The sequence below is a fragment of the Phoca vitulina genome, unplaced genomic scaffold (assembly GCF_004348235.1).
Source record: "Phoca vitulina isolate PV1807 unplaced genomic scaffold, GSC_HSeal_1.0 scaffold26, whole genome shotgun sequence".
NCBI lineage: Eukaryota > Metazoa > Chordata > Mammalia > Carnivora > Phocidae > Phoca > Phoca vitulina.
Window position 1 is genome coordinate 18,220,923 of NW_022589729.1, and position 12,552 is coordinate 18,233,474.

Genomic DNA, 12,552 nt, shown 5'->3' on the forward strand with positions numbered 1-12,552 from the left:
TCCCTGGCAGAGGGGAGAGGAAGTGAGGGTCAGAGAAGGGGGGAAGCGTGACTTATTCTGTATGCTCTTTTGAACTCTTTGCATCTTTAAAAAAAAAAAAAAATTATTTTTTTTAACAATCACAGTTAAAAAAAAAGCAATGGGATAAAAAGTAGACACTGCCGGATCATGTGTTATAAAAGATGAGTGATGCAAACCCCAGGAGATCAGGAAACATTGCCTCATTTAGGGCAAAAGAGAGGAGAAAGCCAATGATCTGAGACCAGGTGACCTGAGTTTTAGTTTTATTTATTTACCTATTTAGAGAGCATGTGTGAGCTGGGGCGGGGCAGCCAGTGGTGCAGAGGGAGAGAGAGAATCCTAAGGACGCTCCACACCCTGCGTGGAGCCCATCAAGGGGCCCAATCTCGTCACCCTAAGATCATGAGCTGAGCCAAAATCAAGAGTCACTTTGTAACGATGTCATCCGGGCAGGTCAATCTGATGACAGCTGAGAACGGCTAGACAGCTTTCTAGCAGCCCTCTGGGTTGCTAGGCACACTACCTACAAGTCAAAGCCATTGTAAGGGACCTCTTCCCAACTTTCCAAGAGAAGGGAGCTTCCAGGATGCACTACTCTGATGTTTTTGAAGGACACAGAAAAAAACCAGGGGCGACGTCTGTGGAGACAACAGACCAGGAAAAGCACACCTGCAGTTCTGCGGGCTTCGTATGGTTTGGCAAACACAGGCAGTCATGCTAATATGCACACCCCCCTTTTCTGAAATGTCCATTTCACCACCCCCCAAGAAGGCCTTTTATCATGAAATGAATTATTTGATGCATTCCCAGCACCAGTCACGAACATGATGAATTCTCTCCATACATCGATTACTACAGAAGCGCAGACAAAAAACGTTCCTGTTGGCTACGGAAATTTGCACACAGTTTTGATAAGTAGCACTCCAGCCATAAAAGACAGGAAGTGGGCTAGGGGTGAAAGGGTGGGCAGGATTTGAGAGGTCACCGGTTTGAATATGGTCATCCCTGCTCTTACTAAAGGTCAACTTGCATACACATGTCATTGCTTCACTGAAAGCCAAAAAGTAATTCTGATGGTCTCAAATACAGACTTCTATGTCAAAATTTCTTATTTAATAAAAATGGAAATCTTCTGCAATGTAATGAGATTGGGTCATTAAGTAGTGTTATATCTAAGCAGTGCAGGCAGACCAGCCAAACAATCCTATTATTAAAAGCCTCTAGAGTGTTCAACAACCTCCCGAGATAAGAAAGCTTGGGGTGGCGAGACAGCCCTCATGATAGACAAGAAGTCCTCGTTCTGTCTAGCCGGGGCTTCGCATGCCTTTGTGCTTTGCAGAGATTGCTCTTTCCTCAAGGAATGCCATTCTCTACTTGATTCACTGCCTGGTTCACTCATCCCTCAAGGTCAAGCACGAAAGTCACTTTGTATGTGATGTTTCACCAACTCCACCCATCTTGGCCGCCATTCATATGCGTGTGCATGTATGCACCGAAAATTTTTCATACTTATTTTTTTGATTGCAAAAATCAATCTACTGTAATGTTTAGAAACATACAAAGTGAAAAAGGAAGTTCTCCCTTCGGATTCCTAATCCCATCATTCCCCGCTTCACTCCACACTCCCGGCATTCCCAGCTTTAGCATCGTGCCTGGCACATAGAAGATCCTTGATAAGTTATTGATGAGTAATTCAATAATGATTAATGAATACCTTAATAATGACTGTAGTGACAATAAATTTTCAGCACTTATTGAGCACTAACTACAAACCAGGCAGTGTGCTAAATATTTTACAAAAAAGGATGTATGGGCCAAAATATCATTCCGTTATTTCTCTGTGCAGATTTTAGTATTTCACTCATAAATATACTTAACGTTATGATGAAATGAATTGGAAAAATATTAATCACTTGTTAAACGAAAGCAGATTATAAAATAATATGCACAGCCAATATCCCACTTTTTGTAATACATTTTAAATACATATTCACATAGATGTTTGTGTGTGCAGAGAAAAAAAAACAGGAAGGGAATACATTAACACTCTTATCTCAAGGTAGCGCTATTGTGGATGATTCTTATTTTTTTCCTTTTTGTTTCTAAATTTATATCATATGCATGTTTTGCTTCATATAACAAGAAAAAAGTTATTTTAAAAGAATAATACTGTTGGGCGCCTGGGTGGCTCAGTTGGTTAAGCGACTGCCTTCGGCTCAGGTCATGATCCTGGAGTCCCGGGATCGAGTCCCGCATCGGGCTCCCTGTTCAGCAGGGAGTCTGCTTCTCCCTCTGACCCTCCCCCCTCTCATGCTCTCTCTATCTCATTCTCTCTCTCAAATAAATAAATAAAATCTTTAAAAAAAAAAAAGAATAATACTGTTAAATCATTCCTTTTCAACAGCCTTCTTCAGGATTAAAAAAAAATGTGAAAAATTCTTAGTTTAAGTAAAAAAAACAGATTTCTTTTTTTAGAGAAGATAGCAAATCACTAGTGTTCTTAATGGAGAAAGGGCAGTGTTCAAAGAAGAATTAAACAAATTGTTCCAGTTGGAGGAAAAATTCAATTTACTCCATGCAGACTGTGTTTCTTGACTGAAAAACAAGTTAATCCCTCTCATTCAGAATCAGTATGCATATTCACTAGCTATATTTCATCTCACATCTGCAAATTTAATTTCTCCTTTCTTGGTTGTCAGAAGATGAGAAAATAAATTTTAGTCCAGGCAATGAATCCTACTTGGCAAGCTCAAAATAACTTAATTATTAAAAAGCAGCATCAAAGACCAGCCAGCAACCTTCCCAAGGACTGTTAACACAACTTGAAAAAAAATCGGGTCCGTTTGTCTAATAGAAGAGTGGGAGATACATGGATAAGGAAATACAGTGTTTTGTAATTCTCTGCAAACCACTGACCCTGCACATTACCTGTCCTTTTGAATTTTAGTCATAATTATGAAAGATAATTTCCCATCAGCAAAAATTATAAAAAAATGTCATTGTATCACCTAGCAGAGATTATCAACTTTAGAAATAAGATGGGTGTTAGCCAGAATATTTGGATGTAGTTCCCAAGAACTAAGAAATAAAGATCTCCTTTCGTGACCCCCCTATGGCTGAGAAGGAAACGTTCCAACAGAAGCCTACTAGATGCTTAACAAAAATTATTAAAAAAAAAAAAGTCTTCTGGGGGAAGGAAGAAAAGAAAATTCCTCTTCTTCCTGGCAGTGTACATGGGAGCACCCTTCTCTTGGGGGGCCCTGTTGGACACATACAACTTAGAGATATCTGTGTCTTAATTGAAGTTGAGGAATGGTCTCCGAATATGCCCAGATCCAAATCAAGATATTCAAAGACTGCGCTTCCAACACTTGACAAGGGCTCCAGGTTCCAAGTCTCCCTGTGGGCTGCAGGGGTTCCTCCAGAGCCACTGAGCCCCCTCACCGTGAAATAGAACTGCTCCGTCTCTTGCTGGTTGGCTCTCCTCTTAGCGATGCTGGGCTTGCTCATAAAGGTTTCTGAGACCGTGGACTTGACGGATTCCATAGAGTTGCTGTACTGGAAGCAGTCGGACACATCAAAATCCTCAACAGTCACAATGTCCTGGATGGTCTGCAGAGTGGCTTCCATCGTCTTCTTTACCTGCCACGACAAGAGCCAATATAACGCGTGAGGGGCAGGCTGCAGAGGGGCAGGTGATGGAGAAGCTGGGAGAAGTGGGAGAGGAGTGGCTGGAAGGGACCGGGGACTGCTGTCAGAAGGGGCAGCTCTGCTCCCCATCGGACGGTGCTGAGTGACTGACGTGGCCATTATGTGGACTCTGTTTTACAGTGCTCCTCTCTCCAGGGAGGACCTCAAAACCACCCCCCTCTTCATGCTAGGTATTTGACCCAGCTCTTATATTTAGTGTTGACTTTTTAAGTTTAGTATTAGCTCTGGGCTATAAGGGAAGTGCTAACGGAGAGAATAAAACAAATCCAAACCAACCTCATGATGTAGAGAGCTAGTTAAAATGTGAGAGGGGCCTGCCATGCCCCGCGCTCTGTTTCATGACCTTCAGCAAATCAGTGGATTCGCTCCCCCATTCGCAAACGAAGTGGCCCCACCCCCAGTCCTTCCTGATCTTCCCGGGAAAAGTAAGACTGACTGAGATGCCAGGGAAGAAATCCCGTGAGCACAAAAGAAAGAAGCTGGATGATTAATCGTGCTGCCCTTTTGTAACCAGTTGTTAAAAGCAAGGACACTGGGCCCAGAAGAAAGTCCCCCTTTTCTAAGAGGATGGAGATGTTTTAAGTGTCAAAGTCAAAGGCCTCTGTTTGTTTGAAAATGCTGGAAAAAGCCAGGCATGAGGGGGTGGCTTCAGAGACACAATATTGTTCACACAGCTGCCAAGTGCCATTTTGATTAAATGTGTGTAGAGGGGGAAGAAAAAAAGCACTTTGCAAAAGCTCAAAATAGAGCTCAACCTTTGGCAATGCAAGAGCAACTTCCTGGAGTTCAAGGGCAGGATGTAGCAGAGGGGGAAAATCCAAGGCTACATTTGGCTAGGAAATGTTTGTGGCAGCCCGGACGTTCTCTGCATGCTCCTTCCACCTGCTCCCAGAGGGGCAGCAAGAAAGAGGTTCAACAGGGAAGCGCGGAGGGGGGCTCCAAGTCTCCTAAGCAGGAAACTCACCTCCTCGTTCTCGATCTTCAGGGTGGAGAGGCGAGACTGCAGTTGCTGGCATCTCTGCACCAGCTCGCTCTGGACAGGCTGCTGGGCACAGAGCTGGGAAGCCTGCCGAAAGAAAGCAACACCGGGTCAGGAAGAGGACACGGTTCTTCCGGTGGTTCCAGAGTCCCATGACTACTAATAAAAGTCCTCATGTTCAAGCTGTAAGCCTCACAGTTTCTATGTGCAAACAAAAATCCAAAGGCAGCGTGTGTGAACCTCTTCCGGGACCAAACAGCACAAGGAGGGAATGAGAAGTGGGACCTGTCTGGAAAGACCAGATCCCTCCGTGTGGGGCCCATCCCCAGGCTGGCGCCCGGCAGGCTCTGCAGCTCCGCGGAAGCCAGCGTTAGGCCAGAGCAGGGTGCCTCGGGCAGCCCCAGCTCCACCTACACAATGCTTTGGCAGAGAGGATTTCCTGCTAGAAGTCCGACTGGCCACCTCTCCGGCCCCTCCTTCACCCTACTCCGCGCACCAGAGTGAAAGCAGGAGAGAAGTGGGTCAGGAGGCTAGCTTGCCGCGCCGGCAGCCAGCGTGTGTTTATAAATCTGGGCCATGCATGAGAAGTCTGACTCAACGAGAGAAAGTATAAAGCCAGGAACAAGTCCACGGGCTGTGCTGGAGGGCCCCAGAGGGCACAGAATCTGGTGGAACTTGGCACTTTCAAAGAGCCATCCTTTTGCCCCAGGTTTGCACCAGATCTGTGTGGGCAAGGAGTCTGCCCTGCCCCTAAGGACTGCCGTCAATAAGCTTTTCCCTCTGGGAAAAGAGCCTGAGCCAGAGTCTCCCAACAGGGGCATGGCTATGGCATGGGTACAAGGTCACCCACAGTCCCCAGGCTGGCACATGAGGAGGGAGGGCCCCCATGGGGGCAGCTCCTGTCACCTTGCCACCATGTGTCCCTCAGCCTCCTGTCTGCAGAGAGACATCTGGACAGAACTGGCCTCCTTCTTCCTCAGCAATGAGTGGGCACATTCACATGCCCACAGACCATTCTCTTGCTTGGAAGACAAAACCTCTCTTCAAATGGAGGGGGCTGGGACTTGACCTTTTCCTCCATTGGCTTTTAAGCTCCCAACCGACTTGACCTCCTCCCCCAGCTGAGGGGCTGGCCTGAGCCAGCTCTCAGATCTGAAGAGAGCTGACTTCACTCTGGCTCTTGGATAAGCAGACACAATGGAGAAAGCTCAGTGGCCAGGATGGGTGAGAGCCAAGAGTGAAACTCTCTGGCTGCCTGATGTCACTGGTCAGGCATCCAGAGCTCCACAAGCCTCTGGGGGCACCAAGGGGAGAGCCAAGCACCTCCTCCTAGTACATCTGAGAGTGCTTGGCATCAACTCATGTGCTGAGCGCCCCAGAACACCAGTCAGTGTGGGGCCTTGGCCAATTTCGGGGCTTCCGGTCAAAATGCCACCCGAGCTTTGGCCCTAGTTCAAGGACTTCCAGGCAGCTCTCTCTTGTTGCCTCCACAGTCTACAGACAGCCCACACTGGTGGGGACAGACTGGCTGCGGGGACCAAGAAAAACTCGCCTTCTCATCTCTTTTCATTTTCTACTCCTAGGAAGGCTGGGCTGGAATGCAGAACCTTTGCATGGGGAGCATGCAAGATCTAGGGCTGACCCTGGCCCCTGCCTGGCTCAGCCACTGATCAGCTGTATCACACAAAGGGAGGGCAGAGGTCAAAGAGTGAACTATTGATTTTAAAGTAACCCAGACCTAGCAGGGAGGATGCACAGAGGGAAAATGACCTCCACGCCTGTGACTTTAAGAAGCAGCAGGGCTGCTGATACATGCTTTGGTAGAGGTCCTCTACCGGGGTGCAAGGTCATGCATTTCAGCTGTGCTCCGCAGTATGAAACTGAGGCACTGACGGGGCCACGAGGGGCCCGAGCACCCGGCATTTGGGTTCTCCCTTTATGGAGACAAGCTGCTTGGCCCCGAAGGCAACTCAGTCAACACCAGAAAATGTATCACTCCGCTCAGCTGGTGCCCAAGTTGCACCGATTCTTGGGAAGGAATGTCAGTGGCAGCTGGGGAAGGGGACTGGAAGAAAAGTTGGACCAGAAGCCAGGGCAGGTGAGGAATGGGGCTTCCTGGGGCCTCGGTGACACCCCCCCCCACTCTGACTGCACACACTGCCATTTCACTTCCCCATCTGTTCAGACGCTGACATTTCCTAAGTCACAGAAATGGAAACAAACTGTACATGGTTTGGTTTTCCCTGAGGAGAGGAAAGAAATCATCTCCACATTTTTGTCTTTAGGATAGAAATGTCCCATTCTCCACTGTGGACTATCGATGACAGCGAATCCTCTAGTTACACTGCCAACAGTTGTTATTCTGGGACAGGGTTTTCTAAGAAGCATCTGGAGACTAATCCTATTGGAAACACCATTCCCTTGTTGAGAGGACATGGTTGTTTTTCAGTCACCTCACATCCCTTCCTCCTCCTCCTGACAACTTTGGCCTGACTATCCTCTGGGGGAACTTCCCACCCCACAACTCAGGTCATGTATTTTGGATGAGGCTCTCCCCAACTCTGGGATGGAGCATGTGACTTAGGCATAAGCCAATCAGCCAACTACAGACACCCAGCCACGATCATTGGCTCAGGGATAAACTCATCAGCTGAACAGAAAGAAGAAGACACGATGAGAATTTTGTGGGGGCTTCTAGGAGGGCAGCAGGTACTCCCTCCACTGGATTTGGACCTACAAGAAGATCAGGCTGGAAATACAGTCACTTTGCCCTGATGGGATGAGAGCCTACCTAGAATAGAGCCCAAGATACATGATGTGAAGCAGAGAGAGAGAAACAACAACAACAAAAATCTGAGTCTTGATAAATTCCCACTCCTAAATCCAACCATGCCTGAAGATCCATCTATTTCTATTATGTAAGCCTATACATCCTCCTTCCAATTTAGCCCAGAGGTTAAAGGGTAGCTCCTACCGACAGGAATAAGGTTCACTCTGATATGCATGCACAACCACCCCAAGTGGAACCAAAAGATTCAGAGTAATGAAAACCAAAGAGCTGCTTGTTTCTCTCACTTTGTTTAGGCCCTTCTCGTTTCAGCTTGGAGGGGAAAAGTTCAAAAAAGGGCCCCCGTGTTCCTGTTCCCCAGCCTGGGCAGACAGCATCAGGCCTCGGGGATAACATCTTATCTCCTTCTTGTCTGTCTTACCCATTCTTTTTTGCTCAATACCCAAGCAAAGCTACCCCTTTTATTGCAATCTTCTAATCTCAAGAGAATAAGATCCTTTAGATCTCTGCCAAGTGACAAAAGATCACATCATTATTGCCCCACTTAGCCCTCCCTCCCCATCAAAAGCCTTGAGTATCTGGCCCTGTTTCAGCTCTTCTTCCAGACTCACCATTTGGAGGCCTCCTCCAAATCTTTCCCTCTTGCCATACTGAACTGTTAGTTTTTATACACCTGCTGTTTTTCACCTCCTCTGATCTTGCTGGACCCCCTGGGTGCCCCTCCCTATGCATATTTCCACCTCTCTCTCAACCCACCAGACTGGAAGCTCCCTGAGGGCCCTAACCCCCAGTGTCTATGGTCGAGCCCGGCAGACACTCAGTCGCTATTTGCCGAATGAGTGGAATGCTCCTCACCCACCTGATGGGAAGCCAGCCCCGGGCCTTGCTCTCCCCAGAATAATGTGGCCTTAGTGTAGTGAATCCAGGCATAAGTGAGCTCGAGCCCCTTAGGGAGTGTGGTGATGGGAAGAAGGCCTCACCATGTCCCCCATGTGGGGCTGGAACTCAAACTTCATGGGTGGGCAGAAGACATTGTTGTACATCTCCATTAGGCGCTGCTTGTCACTGGTGGCATCCAGGTTCTCCACGGCATTCTCGATGGCATCCAGACCCTCGTGCTTTGACTGCTCCAGATTCAACTCAGCGGAGAGGAAGGTGCGTAGCGCCCGGTTCAGGCTAGCGTGGTAGCCTAAGTCACAACACTGCTGTGGGACGGAAAAGCCACATGAGCAAACCATAGACAGTCCCAAGGCTTGGCAGAAAGGGAGGTGGCCCCTGGGGCAGCTCTGACCATATCACCGGGACTGGCTGTGAAGCTAGAAGGCTGACATTCTGAATCCCAAGATCCAGGTGAGATTTCTGGTTTCCACTCCCAATTCAATGGAAGACACACCTCAGAGGACTATAGGCTGATTGGGAGGAAGAGGACTCAACGGGACAGAAGGAAAATTATTTCGTCATGCACTGCACCGGGCTATTTAGGAAACAGGAAAAGGGCTGAGGGTTGAAGGGAATCCTCTTCCACTTTAGGGTTTCTCTGGGGATGCCATGATAACAAAATTCGACAATGAAAATATGGCCTGCCACTCCGAGGGTCACTGTGGTCAAGTCACTACATACGAACCAAGCCAGGCCATTTCAGTGGTTCACAACTCACACCAGTGTCGCAAGAGCAGTTCATTTACACCAACACTGAACTCCAGCGGGAGAAGAAGAGAGTGGGCAGCAGACCCTATCATCGGCCATCACCCCTACCAGCTCCCGACGTTGTAGGACAGGCCTTAGCAGCAGACTCGGATTTCTGCACTAAAGCTCCCACCCGACAAAAATAGCATTTATAAGACCAAAAATTTCTAAGTGTCAGTCTTACTGGAAAAATGCAGATCACGTAAAGGATTCTGATTTTCTAAAGCAAAATTGAAAAAAAAAAAAAAAGTATGAGAGGCAACAGTATAAAAAAAGCACTGGACAGGAAGTCAAGCAGCCTTGGAAAAGCCAGTCCCCAACCCTGAAGCTGTACCCTCGGCTGTAAAATGAACAGATTTGGCCAAGTCAGTGGTTTTTAAGCTGCGGATCAGAGCTGTGAGGTTCTATGCCGCTGCTCAGGCTGCCCCTGAGAGGGGGTAGAAGGGCAGCAACCAGTAGGACTTGGGAGCCTCCTATCTCTGGTTCAACCAAACCAGCTCTGCTCTTTTATCTACTTAATGGATTGGGATCCTTTTTTTTTTTTTTAAGACTTTATTTATTTTTGAGAGAGAGAATGAGAAAGAGGGGGAAAGAAAGAGAAAGAGAGAGAGCGAGCGCACGCGCGTGAGTGGGGGGAGGGGCAGAGGGAGAAGAAGACTCCCCACTGAGCAGGGAGCCCAACTCAGGACTGGATCCCAGGACCCCAGGATGATGACCTGAGCCGAAGGCAGACGCTTAATGGACTGAGCCACCCAGGCGCCCAATAGATTGGGATTCTATGTAAGGTCTGATTTGAAGAAAGAATTCTGCTCGAGAAAAAGTCTGAAAATACTTGGACTAATTATAATGTCTAAGGCCCTCTTCAGCAGTGGCATTCTGTAACTCTACAACAATATTCCCCATCCCTCCCAAAGGACCCCGGGATCCAAATTCCTTGGCCATCCGTTATCCCCTCAATTGCTAAAGCAGCTCTGAGTTCCAGAATCTGAGAAGAAACGTCCGAGAAGAATCCATGGATAGTCAGACCATGTGCCGGACTGCAGTTTCATTCCATAGGCAGGCATCAAACGGACTTCCCCCAGCCTTTCCCCTCATCCTGTTCACCCCGGGAGCAGCCACGACTGGGGAAGAAAAAGCACGTGATGTGCCTCCTCCTCCTAGCATCTGACAAGAAGCTCAGCGACAGAGCGCCTGTCGGGCTGGGCTCTGGGTCGGTGCCAACAGCGCGGCAGGTGCCTGGCGGCAGGGGAAGAACAGCAGTTACAGCTTGACTAGAGGCGGAGGATGGAAAGACATTCAATTCAGTTGGGAGGGAAGCGCAAATGGAAGCAAGACAAAAGCAGCTGATTGGGAGACTTCGCGTGCAGGGGCCCTTCCTCCTCTGAAAGACGCTGCTGGTCTAGCCAGGCTGCCCTTGAACTTGGAAACCTTCCTGACTAGCTCTGTGCAGACGCTGATGATGAACTGGATGCCTGTGAGTCTGTGAACACAAGGGCCGAGCAAGTGGGGAGCTTTTTAGTGCAGAAGAGAATTAGGGGGAGGCGGGGCGCCCTTCATCACCTTTACATTTTTGGTGACTCCATTCTACCTCTACCCTGATTCATACCCTTATCCTACATCAGTGCTGTCTGCTTCACTGTCTTCAAAGATAGCTTTTGTTAGGCCACTCCTACTGAAGAAGAAGCCTAAGTCTTTTCTAAAGTGAAGTCCACCTTCCTCAGTTTGGGTATTTAAAAATACCTCTATTTTACTAAGTATGCTTACCGTATGCCTGACGCATGCTAAGTGCTTTATTGAATCCTCATAATAATCCCAGTGAGGCTGGTATTATCTTCATTTCCCAGACTAGAATGGTGAGGCTCCGGGAAGTTAAGCAAGGTCACCAGCCAGAACAAATTCTAATCTGCTTGCAGTCTGACCATCACCATCATCTCCCTATGTTCCCTTCCTCAGACTCTTCTGCTCTAACCAAGGACTTGCTCCTGCTTAGGGCAGAGTATGGGAGAACAGCAGGCCTCAAATCAGCTGCACGACCGTGAGTGAGCAATTTAACCTCTCAGCCTCCAATGGGGACAACACCAGCCTCATCGGTTGTCGCAAGGCTGGTAACAGGCAATGTATTTATCCACATCTGGCACCGTGCGGACAGTTCCACCTCAATCACCAAGATCCCCAGATCCACGGACTTCTGCCCTTTTCCCAGCATTCTCCCTTCTTGACATATTTCCCACTCCTCTCACTTGTTGGAAATGGACCCCATCTTCAAAATCCAGATCAAATTCCCAGCCTCTGGGAAGCCAGCCAGCCCTGCAACCCTGGCATCTATTGACCTTGGCCTCTACTCAGGACCACACCACACCAGCCCTCACGTGACACAGGACACACTCCGTCACTCTGAGACTTGCCATTTCCTATCACCCCAACCAGAAGACAAGCGTCAAAGCGGGCCTGGCCAGTGTCATTGCTTCTTTGTATCCCCCACCATGAAGCCTTGCTCAAAATAGGCATTTTATACACATCAGTGGATGGACCGATTGATGCCCAGAGTACAGATTCTAACCTCTCAGGAATCATCCACTTAGGCTGAATACCGATCTAAGTCAAATGCGTAGACGTGGCCACCAAAGCCCCTCATTTCGCTCACTCCGTACGGCCTATGGAAGGCCAGAAGCTTTCTCCGGCTGCCTGCTGCCTCACTTACGTTAACTCTTCCGTAGCCCCTCTGTGCCACCGACCCACAGCGTGCCTTCTGGCTCCTCTGTGCCTCCAGCCAACCAGGGAGACTCGGGCTAGGTTGTACAAAGCCGTAGCCATGTACAGATCTCCGTGAGCACGACGGCCAGAAACTGAGGCCTTAGCAAAGAGGCAATTGCTGGCAAGGGTTAGGGAAACGAGATTTGACTATTTCATCTCTGTTCCCAGGAGAATCCCAGTGAGGAGAGGCAGCGCATTATTCTTCCTTACAATGGGGACAAAGTATGCTTTCGGTGGCTTCTGAGGAGTTCCGTGGCCACGCCGAGCTCCCCTGGCCACTTCTGGGTTATATAAATGTTTGATGAAAACTCTCTCAGGGGAAATCAAATTTTTATAAGAATTTAATGATAGCCCATCCAGATGTGTGATGACTTGACTTGACAGCTCATTAACCCTTTACTAGTTCACAGTCCTCACCCAGACACTCTAAAGAAGGCCTAGAAAAGAAACATGGGTGTTTCATAACATCCACTTCTAGTTCACACAGAAGAGACAAATAAATGCCCTTTAAAAAACTTCCTATGAAGGGGCGCCTGGGTGGCTCAGTCGTTAAGCGTCTGCCTTCGGCTCAGGTCATGATCCCAGGGTCCTGGGATCGAGCCCCGCATCGGGC

The 12,552-nt window shown here is 48.3% G+C and overlaps 1 protein-coding gene across 6 annotated transcripts in view; it reads right to left on the reverse strand.

Annotated features, from left to right (window-relative positions):
* SRGAP2 (SLIT-ROBO Rho GTPase activating protein 2) overlaps positions 1 to 12,552 on the reverse strand; it is a 223,995-nt gene that overhangs the window by 50,412 nt on the left and 161,031 nt on the right. For 5 of the 6 annotated variants that reach the window (XM_032422279.1, XM_032422281.1, XM_032422282.1 and 2 more), the window contains exons 8-10: positions 8,480 to 8,704; positions 4,697 to 4,798; positions 3,466 to 3,663 (exon numbers count right to left, since the gene is read on the reverse strand). In XM_032422279.1, coding sequence (XP_032278170.1) covers positions 3,466 to 3,663; positions 4,697 to 4,798; positions 8,480 to 8,704 — 525 coding nt within the window. The remainder of the gene's footprint in view (positions 1 to 3,465; positions 3,664 to 4,696; positions 4,799 to 8,479; positions 8,705 to 12,552) is intronic. The other variant, XM_032422280.1, reaches the window with a different exon arrangement.